The 20994-nt window shown below is 40.6% G+C and overlaps 1 protein-coding gene across 1 annotated transcript in view; it reads left to right on the plus strand.

The window, feature by feature from the left end:
- Positions 1-20994, plus strand: part of CLVS1 (clavesin 1) — a 233043-nt gene that overhangs the window by 3994 nt on the left and 208055 nt on the right. The window contains exon 2 of the mRNA XM_006154776.3: positions 8974-9569. Coding sequence (XP_006154838.1) covers positions 9115-9569 — 455 coding nt within the window. The 5' untranslated portion in view covers positions 8974-9114. The remainder of the gene's footprint in view (positions 1-8973; positions 9570-20994) is intronic.

A 20994-nucleotide genomic window follows, 5' to 3' on the forward strand; every position in this document is an offset into this window, starting at 1 on the left:
TCCCTACAAGTTGGTTTTCCCTTCAACTCCTTGTATTATTTTTCTCAAAGCAAACCAAAAGAATATAAACCTTGTATGTATTTCGAGAGCCTAGGACACAGTGCTCTGTTAATAGGTCCCTTTTAGGGAGGTTCCAGTTTATTCTAGCTCTGTGCTGGCATCTATTTGGGGCAGAAGTTCTCAATGTCTCTGCTCTGATGGAACTCATTCCAATTTATGTTTAACCTTTCTTAAGAGCAGAGCAAATGGGAGCAGATGACTGCATGCTTGGCTGCTATTTTAAAGAGAGCCAAGGAAGTCTGTACGATGAATATTTATGTGGCAAAGAGTAAGCCCTGGGCTAGGACTGAGCTAAAGGTCAGAAGGTTGACTGTGAGCCAGGAGCCAAGTTCTAGTCACACCACATGTTTTGATGATTAGAGATCTCCCCGTTTATCCTTCCAGACTACTCTCCCTGGCCCTGGTACAGAGGCAAAATCTGCAAGTCGACTAACATTCGACAAAAAGTCAGGGAGGTGAGGACACCCTGTTACTCATGTGGTGCCCATTCCTCTTCAAGTACTCACGCTGACACCCCTCAATCCACAAAGGTCAATCTGAAAATTCACTAGTTGAAAAACAGATTTCTTTCTGGTCAGCCCCAAGGAATGTGTAATCAACCAATGGCTGAGATTTAAATGTAGACTCCAGTGGCAGTAAGGTAGCATATCATCTTCAAGTAGAATTGTTCTTCAAATAACAAAAAAGACTCCTTAGGCTGGCCCAGGGTCTAGTGGTCCAGGGAATCGAATCCCACATGACTGACTGCACAGTTTGAGTCCCTGACCTGGAAGCTTCAAAAACACACCCCATATGTGTGAGTAAATGCCCCAAATCCAAACGAGAAGGAGAAATGGAGGAGAAGGGATTGTGGCTAGGCCACACCCCATTGGGATATTTTCTCCCTCTACTCTTCTTTCTCTTTTTTGGGCAAGTGCATGTGCCCTCTGGTAAATTAAAAAAAAAAAATGTTTGCTCATGGTGAATTTCTATTTTGTTCTAGTTGTATCAGCAGTATCTATTTTGACTTCATTCACTATAAAAAAATTCTTTTGACATTCCTATGTGAAAATAAATATTCAGCTTAAAATTTTGAAGTAGGGTTTTAGAAAGGTCAAGAGTTATAGGGGTTAACAACTCATGTATAGGGAACTTTAAAAACTTTGTTGAAAGTGGATTTTTTTTTTTTTTTTTTGGAGAGGTTTTTGCCACAGGGCACACACACTTGCCAGAAAGACAGAGAGATAGAGAGACAGAAAGTGAGAAATCAATCCCTCAGGGGGGATGGCCATGCTGCAATCCTTTCTCCTCCATTCTCCTCTTGGGATCCTAGGCATGCACGCATACGCGCCCGGTGTGAGTTTAAGCCACCTATGTAGCCATTATGCCATCTGCTGGTCCTGAAAAGTGGAATTAAAGCATGAGTTTATTTTGGTGTGAACAATTTTGAAATCCATGCATTGTTTTTCCAATTGGTACTATCTTTCTTTTCTTTTTTTTTTTTTGGAGAGGTTTTTGCCACAGGGCACACACACTTGCCAGAAAGACAGAGAGATAGAGAGACAGAAAGTGAGAAATCAATCCCTCAGGGGGGATGGCCATGCTGCAATCCTTTCTCCTCCATTCTCCTCTTGGGATCCTAGGCATGCACGCATACGCGCCCGGTGTGAGTTTAAGCCACCTATGTAGCCATTATGCCATCTGCTGGTCCTGAAAAGTGGAATTAAAGCATGAGTTTATTTTGGTGTGAACAATTTTGAAATCCATGCATTGTTTTTCCATAATATACATTTTCCATAAAGTTTTGAATACCCTTTTACATTAAAATCTGGAAGCACAAGTTTTATATTTATTGATTGAAGGCAATTGATCAGACTTTCATGTGCAGAGTTACATCATTGAAATTCACTTTTCATTTTTTTCTTGTCAGAGATGCCCACAAAACAATTATGAGCATAGTTTCTCATTTTATATTTTTATTAATTTAAATGCATGTGTACTTAAAATCATTCTTTGTATTATCAGGAATACTCAAAATTCATACAAATTTGAAACACTCTTGATTGGTTGTGGATGTTCATATATTTCAAGTAATATTTAGACGTCATAGATATTATTCTTTTTGTTTGTTTGTTTAATTTTGCTAGTGGACACATATACTTGCCAAAGAAAGAAAAAGAGCAGAAGGAAAGTAAAAAAGCATTCCCTCTGCCATGGGGCATGGTCATACATTCTTCTCCATTTCTCCCTCCTTTTTGAAGTTTTTGGAATGCATGCACATAGACCTGGCATATTTCTCAAGCCACCAGGTCCAGTTTCGAACCACACAGTTGGGTATGTGGGATCAAGATGCCTTAACCACCGGACCACAGGCTAGCCCCAATTTCATACTTTTGTTCATGACAGTATTCTTTTTCTTTCCCAAATACTGGCAATTTTACGGGATCTTCCTTAGGACTGGTGAGGAGGACCAACAAGGTTGTAATGGTCATGTCGCTGGACTCCCACATAGTTGACCGTGGTTTGAGTTCTGGACCTGGTGGCATAAAACTCACGCTGGGTGTGTGTGTGTGTGTGTGCATGCCCAAGAGGAGAATGGAGGAGAAGGGATTGTAGTGTGACCATTCCCCCAGGGGGGTGATTTCTCATTTTCTCTCTCTGTCTTTCTGGCAAGCTGATGTGCCCTATAGCAAGCAGACAAACAAACAAAACAAATCTCTAAAAAAGAAGAAAGGAAAGAAAAGAAAAAAGAAAAGGAAAAAGAAAGGAATGGAGAGGCATGGGTGTGTGTCTATTTTGTGAGTGTGAGTGTGAAGGCGCTGATATCTAGAGTGATGTCAGAGATGGCATTTGTTCAGAGAGACAGGGTAGAGTCATGCACAAAATACTAGTCTGGTAGGTGTGGGTATAAATCCTTGTTCCTCTTATACTTTTTCTAAATCTCAGATTTGTCCTTTCATCTAGTAAGTAATAAGTTCTCTTTAAGGGGTAGTGTGGAAATTAGAAGCTGTAACATCAAAGCCCTTGGCCCATAAGTTCTCCACGGATAATTGTTTGTTTTCCAACTTTAATACTAGCTCATTATCTGACTTTAAGCTTGTTGCCCCGCTGTCCTGTGCCTCAATTTCCCTTTGTTTACTTGGAGACAGCGTAACTGTTGACATGAACAAAAATATTACAGCTGGTGTAAAATGGATCTTTTCATTTCACAAGCACTTTTACCTAGGTAAAATGATTTTACCCCAGCATTTCCAGGAATCAGTTTTCATCTGTACATACAAACTTGCACAGATTTTTAGGTAAGACATTGCTATAATTATTCTTATTTTTTTCTTGATTTATTTAGCATGCATTTCGGAAGATGATAACAAAACAAATGAGAATAATAGATTGTAAAACAACTAAGATAAAGCTGATTTAAATTGCTATGCTTTCTGGAAGGATATTTTCTTATTTTTCGAGATATTTTTGCAATAGGGGTACAGTCACCAGTGAAACAGAGAGAGAGACAGAAAGTGAGAAATCACCTCCCAGGGGTGTGGCCATACCACAGTTCCTATTCCTCCATTCTCCTCTCAGGATTTTGGGCATGCACGCAGACATGCCCTGCATGAGTTTTAAGCCCCTGGGTCTAGTCCTCGAACCTCAGTCAACTACAAGGGAGTCCAGCACCTTAACCACTATGCCACTTACTGGCTTCTGTAAGGATTTTTATACTGAGATTCCTTGATTCATAAGGACACCACTGGGCTTATAGACTATTTCCTCAAGATTGAATTCTGTAAGAGGAAATATGCACAGACATTTTTTATAATGAAAACTTGAGCTAAAGCATAAATTTAGACTCTATGGATTTCATGATTTCAGATTTCACAATATGGAAACTCATTTTCTCCCTCCTTCTTATACGAAAATACTACTATCTCAATTTCTATTTCATTGAAACAGGCATAGATCCAAAGAAGATATGCTCCCTAGAAAGTGCTCATGGATTACTCTCCATATATTTTAAGTGGTCTCTAAACATAGCATCATCTGAGACCCACCAGCAATGGGGAGAGATGGTTTCTGAATCTTCCTTAAGGGCCCTTTTTGGTTATCAAGCACATTTCAATGCCCACACCATGCTCAGTACTCTGCTAGGCACGGGAGAGTATCAACCCTTCCAATAGAATGTCGGGGTCTTTGACCTGTCACTTCTGTTAAAGGAAAAGGTGCAGAGGAAGCACAAAACTGAATGCTAACTAGAAAGGAACTGGATGGCTAGATTTTAAACAACTCCAGTTATCTTCCAATGAAGAATGAGGATGACATGGCCACTGGGCATCTGTAAAATACAATATTTGGCTACTTAAGAAAATCTGTTTATTCATTGGCATACTTAGATACATCAAATAATAAATTTAGAAGGGATTTTAGAGAAGGAGAGTAAAATTCTGATTGGCAAGATGACTTGCGGAAGGTCACTTAGGTCTGAAGTTGTAGATATTAAAATTTGTGCTACAAATAAAAAACTAAATAGAACAATGGTAAAGAACATGAGCTCAGAGAAAGATACTTGGCTTAGACAAGTCGTTTCACCTCTTTGTGCCTCTGTTTCCTTCTTTAAAAGGATAATAATACTACATTCATTTCTATTGTTCCATGGGTTAAACACTATAATGTATAAAAAGATTATGTAAGTGCCTGGGACATAATAAACTCAGCTTTAATAAATAATAAATCACAGCTGTTATTGTTATTGTCAATACCACCAGGACAGGAAATCATTCCTACTTATTCATGTGATAACCAAGTCCAGTGGTCCATAATTCAAAATGTTGTGTGAGAATCAAGTTCTTCCCATGAATAAAAGATTTTAATATATTGAAAATGTCATGTCTTGGTGAACATTATTATTATTTTTTCTTTTTTAATTTGTTATCCGGCACATGCGTGTGCCAGACAGAAAGAGGGAAAGTGAAAAAGCACCCCCCCAGGGGGGGATGGCCATACCTTAATCCCTTCTTCATTCTGCTTTTGGGGTTTTGGGCATGCATGGACACATGCCCAGTACGTTTTCTAAGTTGCCAGGTCTGGGATTTGAACCACACAGCTATGTGTGATCTAGCCACCTCAGCCACCATACCATTGGCTGACCTCTGGTCCCAACAACAACAACAACACAATGAAAATATTGTGTTGTTGTTGTTGTTGTTTTTAGTGTGTGTGAACATTCTTTATATAACTTTTTAGTGCCTTAAATAGTAGTAGTTGAAGTTATTTAATTAGCAAGCTACTCAGGCTGTGGAATGAATAGAAAGGATTTATCTTCAATGAAAAATATCTGTTTTATCCTAAGTATGAAACCTTGTGACCCTGATTTGTGTATTTCCCCCAGAAGCTTCTACCATATGCTGAGCACAGAATCAAGATGTAGATTGAAGCAAATTTATGTCAGATAGTATAGATTGGAGCCATAGCTATGTGTGGAAGCAGGTCATGAAAAATGCAACCTCAACTCTCCCCTTGAACCCAAAGCAATTTATCTCAAAAACATTGTTGAGTTCCCTGAACTATAAGGTAAGTAACTTGTTCCAAGCAGCTTTAAATCTCCTGTAGGGAATGAGCTGTTGCTATGCCTTGTGCTCTGGGCATCTTGTTCGGCAGCTTGGATTTGTGAACATTACCCAGCATGCTTCAGGGAGGTGAGGCTTGCAGTTCAGTGTGCCTGGCCTAAGTTCTTGGTGCGGGGAGCAGGGGAAGGCTTAGATGGTGGTGGTGGGAGAGGGGTGGTAGTGGTGAGTAAGGGTTATTTTGTAGATGAGGGAGGAAATTAAATGTTGGCTGCAACATTCCATTTAAAGAAAAACTGTCCTAAAGGTACCCGAACAGAGAGAGAAGCCACTTAGTCACACATTCAGACAACATTTTGACCACTTTACTTACTCGTTTGGTCTACATATATTTCTTGAGCACCTACTCTGTGGCAGGCACTGTTCTAGGCACTGAGGATATGGCCATGGACACAAGTTACTGTGCTCATGAAACTGGCCCTCCGTGTGCCTGGCAATGTACTAGGGATACCCAGATGAATGAGAGTCAGCCCTTCTCCATATATTGTTCCAGGTAAAGAGGAAGAAAGGACAATGGCAATAAAATTTGGTTGGGGGCTGAGGGGATACTGTGGCCTTTGAAGGTTGTGGGGGAAGATGGTTCCCAGGGAAAATTATTTTGAGGTTAAGTCCTCAAGGGCAAAGAGGAATCAACTGGTTATCATTCTAGGGAGAAGGAAGATCCTATCAAGGCCCTCAGAGGCAAGAAAGAACTGCAGGTGGCTCAGGATGACCACATGATCAAGTGGTCAATCTGGAGAGACAAATAGGGACAAGGTGATAAAGGGTTTGGGAAGCCATGCTACGTAGTTTTATACACTATCCTAGGACAGTGGGAAGCTTATGATGATGTCAATTGAGAAGTGACAAGAGGCTATTTCAATTACAACACATTTTAGAGAATGGTTGGGTAGTAAAGAAAATATTGCAGGACTTAATAGACAAGTGGTGGTAGGCTCTAAACAATGGCTATGTGATAATGGATATGGAGAGAGTTGGGCAGATTTGAGAAATGTACACAAGTGGTCGTCTGGCCCTGAGTGGGAAAGGTGAGGGTGGAATAATAGTTGACTCTTAGGTGTCTACTGTGGGAAACTGGATGGAAGATGATGTCATTCATTAAGAGATGGAGGAGAAACTAGGACTACTTCAGTTTGGAATATATTGAGTTTGTGGTGTCTGTGGGACATCTAAGTGGAGATACTCAGTAGGCAGTTGAAGGTGTGTCCTGAAGATCAGGAAGGAGCAATAGACTGAAGTTATTCAAATACATTGGGTTGTCAGAAAAGTCATGACTTTTTTTATGCAAAAATACTTCATGACTTTTGTGACAACCCAATAGATGACCACATCATGGAGTAGAATCCTGACAAACACAAGCATTGGAGTGGTGAGCATGGACAGAGAAGATGGAGCAAGAAGGCACAAAAGAGCTAGGAGAAAAATCAGGGTGCCAGGAACTATGGGAGAGAATGGTCTAAAGGAGAATGCAGTCAATGTCAAATGCAGACAAAGGTCACCCACAATTGGTACTGGAATTTGTCTATTGGCTGTAGCAGCAAGAACGTCATTCACTTAGGCGGGTGACCATCTGTCTGAGTTTCCTTGGAACTGTCCCAGTTTAGGCCTGTTGTTCCAGCTTCATTATTATTAGTACCCTTTAGAGCCTAAGTTTGGATAATAAATTATACCATCATCCCAGCCACTGGTTGGTGAGAGCAGCTTCAGCAGCATGTCAAAGATAGATTGCTGTGGGTGTAGAAATGAATCGGAGGAGGGAGACGCTGCATGAAGCCGCTTCTGGAAGGGGTATGGTAAGGCTATTGGAGAAAGAATTTTAACATTAGAAAGGCATTGGACTAGACAGATTTTGAAGTTTCTTCTAATCCTGAGACTAGTTCATAGTCTATTTTCCTTTACTATTATCTGTCCTTAAAATCAGTGAGAAGCAAGCGTTGGTTCTGGTTCTTGTTTCATACATGACAGAGCTAAGTGTTATTTTCTTACAAATTATTTTACAAAGCCAACCTCTTACAAATACGATTATTTTTATTATTCTATTACCTTGAAAATGAATTATGTTGTTCGGAGTGTCATTCATCTCCCTCATATCTCAAAGGCAATATAAAATAGAAATGTGTAAGTAGGTCTTTAAGAAATTGCTTTTAGTTCTAAACTAAGCAGAAGAATAATTTTGTCTTTTAGGTTACTTTGTATTATAAAGCATTACAAATAATGATTAGATTGGAAGTAAATATTCTGCCTCTTATTGAAAATACTATTGACCTAGAAAACTAGGAAAAAATGCATACTTCTAAGTTTATTTTCCCCTAGTCTTCTAATTTTTGGAACTTCCAGGTAAACTAAATGAATGACTGTTAGAGTTTAACTATTTCTATTTAAAATAAGAAAGTTGCAAGCAATACAGATGTTTCTCTATATACCACTTAGGCGGAGAACTCATAAGGGGTGCATTTAAGGGGATTAAAACAACCATTATCATAAATAAAACAGGATCTCCAGAGAACCAAAGTGTTACATAAAAATGGAATGATTTTAAAATCTGTATGGATATTGGGTTAGGTAGAGAGTCAACCAAGAGTTCCAAATCCCTTTGCCTTCTTGCAGAAGGGTGGCAAATGCAAATAAAGCCATTTGTAAATGTCCACACACGAGCCTCCTTTCTCATTGCTGTTAAATTTGATTATTGAAGGTTAAGCTTCCATCTGTAAGCCTGTCCTTCCCCCGCGACACCTCATGTACTCACTGCTGAAAGACACTGAGTAATAAAGTACCTATGGGGTTAGGATGGAGTGGACTTTGACAATCTTTTTTATAGTTAGGATGCAAATGCTTGCCTTAAAGTGTGGGGGAGGGGCTATTTCTGTGAAAGTTCTTATGTTTGAGAAAAAGAAGCTAATGGGAAGCAATAAATTGTACAGTAGCCATAATTTTTCTGCCATCTGTAGGCCTGCGAATAGTCCCATAAAGCATGCTGTAACAGAGAAAGCTCTTTCTCTCCTCTTATTGTTTCTTAGGGCAATTAATAAAAGAGCACTCCATCACTCTGACCATATATTATTACGTTAGTCATTGGAATGAAAAAGTTCCAAAATATGTCTAAAGTATTTTCATACTATGCATTCAAGTTGTCAATAATACACTTACACTAAATACCCCATTTCAAGATAATTTACCATTTATTCCTCGCATACCTAATCTAACAAGACTCACAGCCTATGTACCTATTTCTGCTTTTTTAGCTAAGCTCTGATTGACTTGTTCAGAGTTTCTTTGTGTCATCTCTGTTTTGTTTCTCTTGTGTGCATTTGTTTTTCAGTAAGCAATGGACTCTGCTTTGCTTCTCTTTTGGATGGCCACCACCATGTAGTGTCGGAATGTGAAAGAAGACCCTCTCTTTGCTCCAGTGGCAATCTGGTGGTCAAAAAACTTGAATGGGCCAAGGCACACCATTAGGTGGATGGGACCAGTCTCTCTTTTTCCAAAAAGTCAGAAATTAGGCACTCGGAAAGGGGATTTGGCCAACATGACCCATTTACAGGCTGGACTCAGTCCAGAGACGATAGAGAAAGCACGCCTGGAACTGAATGAAAACCCAGATGTTTTACATCAGGATATTCAGCAAGTCAGAGACATGATCATCACCAGGCCGGATGTGGGGTTTTTACGTACAGATGATGCCTTCATCCTAAGATTTCTCCGAGCCAGGAAGTTTCACCAAGCGGATGCCTTTAGACTCCTGGCCCAGTACTTCCAGTACCGCCAGCTGAACCTGGACATGTTCAAAAACTTCAAGGCGGATGATCCCGGCATTAAAAGGGCTCTGATCGATGGATTCCCTGGGGTGCTGGAAAACCGTGACCACTATGGCAGGAAGATTCTTCTTCTGTTTGCAGCCAATTGGGATCAGAGTAGGTAAATGTAGATAGTGTCTTTCTTTGGTCTTTCTTTTTCTATAAGCATCATCACTGCTTGTTTGGGGTTGTATGGTTTTACACATAATGGGTTTATTATTTTTTTTTCATACTGTGTATTCCACAAACTCACAAAGGAAAATTTAAGGCTACAGGTGAGTCATCATTAAAATGCAGTTCGAGATTCCCAGCGGTGTTTTGGAACAATGAAATCGTAGCGTTAGAGTTGTAAGAGACCTTAGTAATCATTATTCTACTCATCAAAGTGGGTCATTTATTTTAAAAATATTGAAAGCTGATCTTCTAGAAGCACCATATATTCTGTTCGGTAGTGTTCTTATCTTTAGCAACAGTAACTAAAATGGATTCAGTACATGGCTTTAAATCAAATGTTTTCAACACAAAAAATGTCCTGGATCTTCTCCAGGTTTTTAATATTGTCTATTTCCCCTGAGTGACAGACCTTCTAACTAAATGCTTGCTAGAAATTTCACCTTGAAAGTTCTAGAAATAAACTTAAAATAATCTAGTCAGTGATGCAGGAGTAGGTCAACACTCTGTGATGCTGAAGTCACATGGAAAGGTCCCAGGTTCATGTTCCCAAGTCTTCAGTGTTTGCAAAATGTGATCCTGGTTGGCTGATGATGGGGGTGGATCGTGGCATAAAGACCCTATTAGGAGTACCTGTATCTCTGTGTCTGTCTCTGTCTTTCTCTTGGTGTGTGTGTGTGTCTCATAGAAAAAGAAAAAAAAAAAAACAACTAAATAAACTTAAAAATAAAGAACTCCAAATTCAACCTGTCCCAAGTTGAAAGTATTATCTTACCCACTACACCTCCTTGTCCATGCATCCAGTTTCTCAAGCCAGAAGTTTGTCAGTCATTCTTGACAGTTTCTTACTTTGGTCCGTTCATTGGCAAGTTCTACCACTTTCTTTTTAAAAAAACCTTCCAAATCTTTACTTGTTTAGTTCCCATTGTTATTGTCTTAGTTTTGAGTCTCATCATTTCTCATTTACATTGCTGTAACATTCTCCTACCTGGAATCTCTGCATCTAGTTTAGTAGCAAGGGTCACCTTTCAAAATCCTGTTATGTCATTCTCCTAAATCAAGTTCATCAAAGACCTGCAAGGTCTTCAAAGTAAAGTAAGACCCTTTATGATTCACCTTCTACATCTGCTCTGCTTCATTCTTGCCTTTGGTCATGTTATTCATGCCAATTGGTTGGAAGAAAAGTCTTGACTTGAATAGTTAAGACTTTTATATGCTTCCATTCCTTTGAACTCAACCTATAAGACCAGTCATGCTCTATTCCAATTCCAGCCATCCTGTATACGATCTACTTACTGATTCATACCCATCTTTAGGAGTCTTCAGGAAGGTGGCCTTTATCTGCCCACTGTCCAACCTGTTTTAGTTAGAAGCCCTTCCTCTGTTCACATTTCTATTAATGTATTTCTAGTAGAAGTGTAAGAACCACTGTTATCATAATTTATATGCTATATTAGCTATAGATAGCTAAGATTTTCGAATATTTACCATATGCTTTTATCCCCCCCCCTAATGTTTTTGCCTTTGAGTTCATGTTCTCACTGGAGAGAGACAAAGACAGTGAGAGGAAAAGTAAAAAGTTGCCCCCCCAGGGGGATGGCCACGCCGCAATCCCTTCTTCTCCATTCTACTCCTGGGATTTTTGTACAAGCACACTCATGTGCCTAGTGTGATTTTCAAGTTGCTGTGTCCAGGACTGCAGTTGGCCATGTAGAAATCCGAAGTCTTAATCACCACACTATCTTCTGGCTCCACCACATATTCTGCTAAGCATTTATATACGTGTAATATGTAATTTAATCTGCCAAAGAACTTTGCATGAAAGACATTGTTCCTATTTTATATTTGATAACACAAAGCTTTGAGAAGTTAAGGAATTCAGTGTCACACAGGTAGTAAATTTTTGAAGTTGACTCCTGAGAGTCTGAGTTGATAACCAGTCATCTTAACCTGGCTGTATTATAACTATGTGTTTACCTGTGTTCTTTCTTTTTTTAAAAAAAATAATTATTTCTTCCATGACAGAGAGAAAGAGAAAGAGAGTGAGTGCAACCTCAACAAATCCTAACGCTTTGATCCACCCCCAGCTTCAGCCAGCTTTGGATCAGAGGCTCAGGAAAAGCCAGTGTACTGTGGGAGATCTCCAGACAGAAACCTGTAACTTTCCCATGTGGGTTAGCCTTGCAGAGAGAGCACTTAGTTTTTCTACTCCATTATCATCTGGTCCCCAGCTTTGTGTGTTTTCACTTCTCCTTCAAGACTGTAGGTTTCTTGAGGGCAAGGGCCAATATATTTTTCATGTTTTGTTTTGGTTTGGTTTATCTATTAGTACATAATAGCCAGTAAATTTTGAATAAGAAAGAATGAATTGGGACCAACAGCTAGTGTAATGGCTATGTCACTGGACTCCCATGTAATCGACCACAGTTTGAGTCCCAGACTCAGTGGCTTAAACTCACACCAGATGCGTGTACGTGTGTGCCCAAGATCCCAAGAGGAGAATGGAGGAGAAGGGATTGTGACACGGCCATCCCCTCTGGGGGTGATTTCTCGCTTTCCATCTCTCCATCTGTCTGTCTGTCTGTCTGGTGAGCACACACACCCTATACCAAAAACCTCTCAAAAAAAAAAAAAAAAAGAATGAATCAATTAGACTCCAAAAGATTATCTATGGTTGGAGCTTTCACAGTGAATCATCATCAAAATACTTATGTCTCTTGGGAAGACACAAGTTTAACCTAAAATAGATCAATGCTTCTCCCTCCAACACTAATAAAGGAATTTTTAGGGTGCCTCTTTACTTCCTCATATCACTACTCTTCCTCTTAAAAATGATACCAGTGCAGGACACCTCCATGACCACAGGCTCTTTTCTGGTTGGTAAATTGGAATAGAATAGTCTTACTCTGGAAATGTATTTGACTGTCTTAATGCCATCAGTCTAGAGTTTGGTCATGTGTGCAAGTGGGCCTGACCTGTCTTTCCACAAGTCTGCACTGTTATTCCATAAGCAATAATGATGAGCTTTTCATGACATTGTTTCACTAACAAAAATGGCTTCTAGGTCTTCACCTTTCGTGCATTTATATCACTCACCCAACAAACGTTAGGTCACTATTTCGTGCCAGGGCTTGTCCTACAACCTTGAAGATAATGATGAGAACACATGGTCCTTGCCAGTGAGAGCCCTTTGTGTAGCTCATTGTCCAGCAATCTTGCAAATACATATGCAGCTAAACCCCACAGGGTAATTCTTTCTGAGACAAATAAACCATAAACACAGGACATCAGTGCTAGGTCAGAGGAAACAGCCGTCCTCCTGAGAACAGCACACTAACATTTTGGATTTCAAAGCAGGAAGGTTTTAGTAATTCTGGTGAATAACCATGACAATTTCATGCTTAGTTATTGTCAGTGCCCTAGAGTTTCCATCTGCTGAGACAGACAATGCAGAGGATACCAGTATATGACAATCTACACATATAGAAATGAACCTTAGTAAAATGTTGTATTTTGTATTAGAATTTAATCTGTAGATATCCAAAATGTGTTGTAAATAAGTAAGAAGAGAGACTAGCCAGTAGGCTGGTGGTTAAAGTGGCTAGATCCAACATGGACAACTGCATAATTCGAGTCCTGGACCCAGCAGCTTGAAAGACATTCCAGATGCATGTGTGTGTGTGTGTGCCCAAAATCCTAAGAGGAGTATTAAGAGTTGGGATTCTTACCCAGCCATATCCCTACCCCAGAGGGGTGATCTTTCACATTCTCTCCCTTTTTTTCTGTGTCTCTCTCTGGCAAGGGCATGTGCTTGATAACAAAACTAAGAGGGAAAGGAAAAAAAAAAAGGAAGGAAAAAGAAAAAAAAATTAAGAAATATCTGAGGAAATAGCCCGATGTTTATGATGATGATAACCTTGAACAAATTACTTCACATCTCTGTTTCTCAGTTTTCTGGTGTGTAAAATCAGAAGTCTGAACTATGTGATCTCTGAGATACCTTACAGCTCTAATGGCTTATGAATGCGAAGCTCATTCATCCTAATCCTATAGGTGAGAAGGGATCTTAAAATGTGCTTTATAGCCTTCTAATTTACTGGTTTTTTTCAAGTCTAACACTGTGATCTACCCCAACCTTCAGCCAGCTTTGGATCATGGGATCAGGAAAACCCAGTGTAACTCAGAGATCTCTGGACACAAACCTGTAACATCTCTTTGTCTCTGTCTCTGTCTCTCTCTCTCTCCTCCCGACTTTCCACTCCAATTTTTTTCAAACTCAACAATATTATGTATTCCAAGCCATTTTGGTCCCCAAATTGTACCAAAATGGTAGTGTAAGGCTATCCACTACAAAGCTAATAGAGCACTTACAGCAAATAAATTAGAACTGGAGGCAGGAGTACCATATTTGAAAATGGAAGTGAGGAGGTGAGTGCAGCCTATTCAGATGCCCATCCTTCACACCTGTTTTCTTCTTTCCCAGATATGTTTCTTGTTACATGGACCAAGCCCACATGGGGTTCAAAAAGGTTGGAAGGGTTAGGACAGTTTTGCAAGGTGATTTTTTCACTCTTTTTAGGGGATTGAGACAACTGGGAAGTGATCTGAATTTCTCTTATAAAAGGTTTACTAAGATTAAAATGGTTATTAATATTTATTAAAACGATATAAATCTCATTCATCTACACCCAGGCACATGAACAAAAGTGCAGAACGAGGAGCAACAGGAAGCACCATCTTCCAGAGGGGTGTGCAGGCCCTGTCTGCATGGATTTGGTGTGGCAACTGAGGGATAGGCAGTGTTTGTGCATAAACTTCCCAGGCATAAAATGGTCTTGTCCAGAAGTTGGGCCTCTGCAGGGAGCTGTCTGGCTTCTGCATTTTCTATGACTGCCAGACTAAACTGAAATCAGTTAGATGAAATCAGCACCCACGTATTCATTCATAAAATGAACCTGGCCCTTCCAGAGTCCACAGAGTTTGCATTCCAGCTCGCCAGCTTGATGGTAATAGAGCCTAAGGGGACATTATTGCTCAATGAACCCTTTGATCCTTCTCACCTACGCTCATATCGACATTGGCAGGAATACACAGTTCGCCCCTTTAAGGTCCCATTAGAACTAAATTCATTTCTTGCTTCTTTGTGAGCTGCAATCTTGTGCCTGATTTGCCCTGAATGTCCTGGTGCTGGGGGGAGAAATAGCATGGGGGGTGGACTGGGGAAGGGCATGGCTACTTCTTCTAGACTTTGCTCGGTTTAAAAGGAGTTAAACTTGGTCAAGTTATTTTACTTTCTGGAGCTTCAATTTCATCAGATGGAAATGGGTAAGATATCTGGCATGTGAGACTGCTGCAAAGATTAACCCCAATTGCCCTACTAGGTGGCATCCAAGAAGCAGAAGAGAATAGTGATTAAATGCTCAAATTCTGAAGCCAGATGGTCTGTCAAATCCCAGCTGCCTCCTCACCAGCCATGTGATCCTGAGCAAGTTGCCTAAAGCTCTTAGTACCTTCAGTTCCTTACCTGTAAAGTGAGGGTGACCATGAGCATAAGTTAGTACTTGTCAGTGTTTAATTCGTAGTAGTTGGTTCTTAAGGGGAAGAATCAAATCAAGCAAATATGTAGGATAAAGGGTCACGAGATGTACTTTTTTTCTTTTACTTTTTTTTGTAGAGGTTTTGGCCCTAGAGTTTGTGCCAGAGAGGGAGATAGAGACAGTGAGAGGGAAAGTGAGAAACCACCCCCCCGGTGGGGCATGATCATATTGCATTCCTTTCTCCCCCATTCTCCTCCCAGGATCTTGGGCACACACACACACACACACATATGGGCTTGGCATGACTTTTAAGCCTCTGGATCCAGGACTCCAATCAGAGAGGGCCTTGTGGGAGCCCACCAATGAAATCGTTACGCCATCTGCTGGTCCCACAAGATGTACTTTCTAAGGGCAGCAGCACTGGATGCCTTTATCAACTTTAGTCCACCTGGACAAGTATATAAAACACTGAGACTCTAAGCCATCTCACTCCAAAGTCTCAGTTGTGGCTGAGAGGCTCGGAGAAGGTACCTAGTTTTAGTGTCCTTTCTTATGATGTTTCTTGTGTTTTCAGATATAAGAAAAACATTTGGGGAGTGGACTCAAGTAAGAAAAGTCCCACAATGCATGTCGGTGGTCTCCATTTGTGTTAAGTGTAGACCAGCTGATCCCCAGAAGCTTGATGATGAAAATTCATTGGAAATGCATTGAAAGTCATAATATGTAAAATTACATGGAACATTCTTTTGTCAGTATATTGTTTGCTTTTCATAAGTAAACACTCAGAAATCAGCAACCATGTTGAAAATTGGTTCTTAAAGGAGGATGAGGCACTTCAAAGAAGAATTAAGTTAGGGTAATTTACTAGAGAGTAAAGGAGGCTGATGGACAACTTGATTACTACTTTCAAGTCTACAGAGTTATTATAAGAAGGCAAAGGATCCAGTAGGCTCCCCCTCCCCAGCATGCAGAAGCAGGGACAAAGGTCTAGATTATAGCACATCCAACTGAATTGAAGATTAGGGAGCCTGAGCCAAGATCTCAGACCTAGGTTTGGTTCAAAAGGAAAGGAGTAGGGCAAAATGTATGGGGGCACCAAGAATAACTTAGTGCTCCAAGTAAATAATACTATAATAAAATGTTTTAAAAACTCATTTTAATGTATAAAAAAAAGTCCCTGATGAGCAAATATCAAAATTTTAAAAAACACAGAATAAGTACAAGAGGACTTTCAGAAGCCTGTGGAAAATGGAATTAAGTACAAGTTTACTTTGGTGCAAAAAAATATAATTAAAACACAAGCATAATTTTTTCATAACATACATTTTTCCAGGAAGTTTTTAAAGATTCCTTTTCTGGTTTTTCTTTTTGCCTCAGGCTCCAATTTGGCTCAGCCTGGCACAATTCAGATTGGTTAGGTTTTTAAGGAATGAGCCTTAAGAATTGCTCTTGGTCGATTATATTTCAGTTCGTAATACTGTATATATTAAAGGGCTGTATAGTCCCTTATGGTTCTCAGGCTTTTCCATTTGAGAGTTTTGGTATCACTAAGTTACTGATGACTAAAAAGATGTTTGGGGAAGGAGATACTTTCTATTAAGGAGCAAAATGACTCATCAGTGGAAAAAACAGACTCAGACTCAGGGCCTCCAATTCTAAGCTCATTCCAGAGACATCTGGAGCCAATGGCTCAGCCTGAGTGGTCAGATGTTTCAAAATGTCTATGAGCTTCTGAAAGGCTGCAAGTGGACTTCCTGGTGGAGGACAAGAGCATGCTTAAGTGTGGTGAATCACGGTGAAGATGATCTGAGGATCTGAGTAATTCTCAAATGCAGCATAACTCGTGTGTGGAGCTGCTTGGTTCTTACTGTGTAGGACTATGTGCAGCGTTGTGGAATTTTTTTTTTTTTTTGAGAGGTTTTAGCTATAGGGCACATGCGCTTGCCTAAAAGACAGAGGCAGAAAGACAGAAAGTGAGAAATCACCCCCCATGGGGAATGGCCATGACGCAATCCCTTCTCCTCCATTCTCCTCTCAGTATCTTGGGCACACATGCACATGCGCCTGGCATGTGTTTAAGCCAATGGGTCCGGGACTCGAACAGCGGTCAACTGCATGGGAGGACAGCAACATAGCCATTATGCCAACTGCTGGTCCCACATCATAGAATTTTTAGCATCCTTTTCTCCCAGACACTCTGACAACCAAAAAGACCTTTATATTTCTAAACCCCTGAGTGAGCCGAATCCCACTTTGATGGCCTCTAGAGACATCCCGACAGCGTCAATAATCACTTTTTCAGGCACTGTTGTGACAAGTGTTTCACATGCATCATCTCTGAGGTGTACCATCATCCCACAGGGATCTAGCTGTGCACATTGGTGATCAAATGTCGCAGAGATGGGCTTCTCTCTTACTCTGTCTAAACGTAAAGACTGTACTTTTCTACTAAGGCCCATATGTGGTCTTTTTCCTTCTTTGAATTCAAAATTTCAGTTTCTTGCAATCAAAATCTGAATCATTGGTGTGTTTATAAGTGGCAGAATAGTCCTGAGGTCCAAATGCAAGGTATTTTTGTCACACTCTCCAGTCAATTCCCTCTCTTAGCCAGAGGCACAAGGTGAACTGGCGTGAACAATGAAGCCATGCCGTGTGCGTCCTAATGGGGCTGAAGCAGTGATGTATGTGCATTAGAACCTTGTGTGTGCCAGAAGTTGAGATCAATCAGGAGGCTCAATGTGGACGCCCTGTCCAAGCTCCCAAGTGAGTGGGAAGAAAAGACATGGGGAGGGAAGGATTGGTTCATTTTGTGCAAATAGGAAAATAGAGAAGTGCTGATCTATAGACAAGACTTGTTATTTCTTTTTTTATTAGGTTACTTTATTTGTGATAGTGCAAAAAAAAAATTAAAAAAAAATATCAAAATTGTAAAGAACACAGAATAATTATGAGAGGACTTTCAAAGACTCATGGGAAATGGAATTAAAATACATGTTTGTTTTGGTGCAAAAAAAAATTAAAAACCAGGCAAAGTTTTTTGTAATATGCACTTTCCATGAAGTTTTTAAAGATTCTTCTTCTCATTTTTCTTTTTGCTTCAGTCTCCAATTCAGCTCAGCATGGCATAAGTACATGGATATGTATAAGACAACTTTTTAAAAAATCCCCCTGATGAACAAAATATCAAAATATGCTCATGCATGAGAGAGGAGAACCCTTGACAGATCTCATGACACTGTGATCCCCTTTTCCTAGCCCTCTACTCATTCAGATATTAAGTGCTTACACATGTACCTGGGGATCCAGACTCACAATTGGCCATATGGCTTCCAGCATTGCAGTTCCGTTTGCTACTGACTGCACCAGCAAACAGGGCCAAGATTCGTTATCCTTTAGGGGGAAAAATCCTAGTCTGTTCATCCTTTTATGCACTCACTAATAAGCATACTAAATGCTACAGTTGTCCATGCGGTTCCCAAAGATCCCAAGGCAGCATTCTTGTTCTGAGCTCATGATACCAGAGTGACATCTTGCAGCAGTCCCTTCCCTGTCTGGGCACTCCAGACATTGAGTGATGGGAAGATAAATGTTGCTAAGATACATGAGCTTCTTTCCTTCCCAGTTCTGAAAGTGAGGCCTCTGTCATTGACTTTATAATGTAGAAACCCACCTGGCTTCTGTCTGTTCTTAGGGAGATGCTTTCCCACTCACTTGTTTCTGGAAAGGCATTCAGCTGTCCCTCATCCCCTCACACCTTGCAGTAAATCATTTGATGGACAGACTGGAGATGGTGGCTCCTTCAGATGTTGCCAGCCATTGCAGACCCATGGCAACCTCTACAGGGCTGACATGACAAAAGTCTCTGCAGTTCTGTGGTGCAATTTGGCAGTGGGAGATGAGCTTTAAACAGTTTATTTCTTCTGATTAAAACCTAGAGGCAGCAGGTGGAATTGGCCTCTTCAGACTGTAAATAAGCCAGATGATTAAGCTTTGCCTTTGGCTTTTCCAAGAGCATTAAGAGCTTTGTACAAGTACCCAGGGTTCCACGACTCATTCAGTTTGTCCTCAGTCATGAGAACTGTGGTATGCAAAGGGACAGATTTTGAACCTATCTTTGCCAAATATTGGTGAGGAAGGAAGGGAATGGGCAAGCCAGGGTGATGTCAGAGCCATGCAGCAACTCAGCTCCCCAAATCTCAAAGCCTACTGAAAGAGATTCAATAAAGTGTTTGCCATCTGACCTGCCCACTTCAACCTAATCCAGATCACCAGCATCTTCCTAGTAGTGATGGGTTTTCTAATTGTTATGAGTTTGGGAATGAGCAAAACTGAGCTGAAGAGAAGGAGAGTTATAATAACCACAAAATCAAACAATATTTAGTGCTTACCACATGCCAGGCAGTAATGTTCTTAGGTTGGCACTGTTAATATCTGTGTCTTGTAGATGATGAAATTGAGGCTCAGGGAAGTGACCTAGTGGCATCCAGCTGGTAAGAGGGTAAAACGGACAATATCTCAGACCCAGCTGAAGCACCACGATGTACAGCTCATCACCAGAACACATTTGCCAGGTTCGGGGCTCCTAAATCAGACATGCAGGAGGGCTGTCACTGAGATATCATAAGCAAGACTTTGCCAGGCACTACAGGTCTCAAATGACTTGAAAAGGACCTCACAGCTCAAAAAGGGAAAACTTGCTGCCACATATGCCAATGTCACAGAAAGTCGGCAAGCTGAATGTTGAAATTCTTATTCCATCTCTGCCTTAATTATTTGACAATAGTAACAGTGACGACAACAGCAATTTTCAAACTGCAGCTCAACAAAGCTAACTAAAAATTGCTTGGTATGTATTACAAAAAGCTGTCTTAATCTGAGCCTGATTTAAGCTAGTGATCAGGGACAGCATGTGGCATGGTGGGTAAGGTGCTGGACTCCCATAGAGATGACTTCTGTTGGAGTCCTGGACTCAACAGGATTGAAAATGAGCTGGGTGCATGTGTGTGCATGTCCAAGATCCCAAGAGGAGAATGGAGGAGAAGGGATTGCAACATGGCCATCCTCCATCAGGGGTGATTTCTCACTTTCCCTCTCTCTGTCTCTATCTATGGTGAATAATAATGATCAAAAGCTATCCACCTGGTAGTTGGCATTTCCCACTCATTCTTTGCATTAAGATGAATGTTCACACAGACACATGGACTTTCATTGGGCAAACAGAATCTCAGCCAGGCTGCCCTGTGACCCTGGCAAAATATAGGCTCCTCTTCCCCTCGGTTTCCCTTTCGTTTGGCAGAAACAATGTGTCCTTCATAAAGCTACACGAAAGAAATGAGATGTTCAGCAGAAAACCATTGGACCTCCCTTCTTAGGGTACTTTTCCCACTTCCACATAATCCAGAGTCTGAAACACTCAGATCTGTTCTCTCACTAGATTGACACATACTGTGAAATACAGTATTTCTCTTATGTGTTTCTAGAAAGCTGTTGATTGATGAGTAAGAAGTTAAAAGAGTTTATAAAGTGCTTCAGCCACTGCTTCCTCAACCTACTGGATGTACATGCATCATGTGTCATGCATGGCAGCCAACCAGTACTTCAAATATTTCTTTTAAATGCCTGCCTTCCTCCATAAACCCTTCTTATCAGACATACCACACCACTTGCATGCTCATACCACTTAGTCCAGGGCTTTCTGCCCACTGTTCCCATTCCATTCCCTCGTGATTGAGCTCAGACCCTTTACAGCTTGCCTGTTAGAAGTCCTCTCTCACACAGACTGAATGGCTGAGAGCACAACAGGGGTCTCTGCTCTGATGTAAGGCAGCAATGTTCCTG

Source organism: Tupaia chinensis, unplaced genomic scaffold, assembly GCF_000334495.1.
Source record: "Tupaia chinensis unplaced genomic scaffold, TupChi_1.0 Scaffold000421_1, whole genome shotgun sequence".
Lineage (NCBI taxonomy): Eukaryota > Metazoa > Chordata > Mammalia > Scandentia > Tupaiidae > Tupaia > Tupaia belangeri.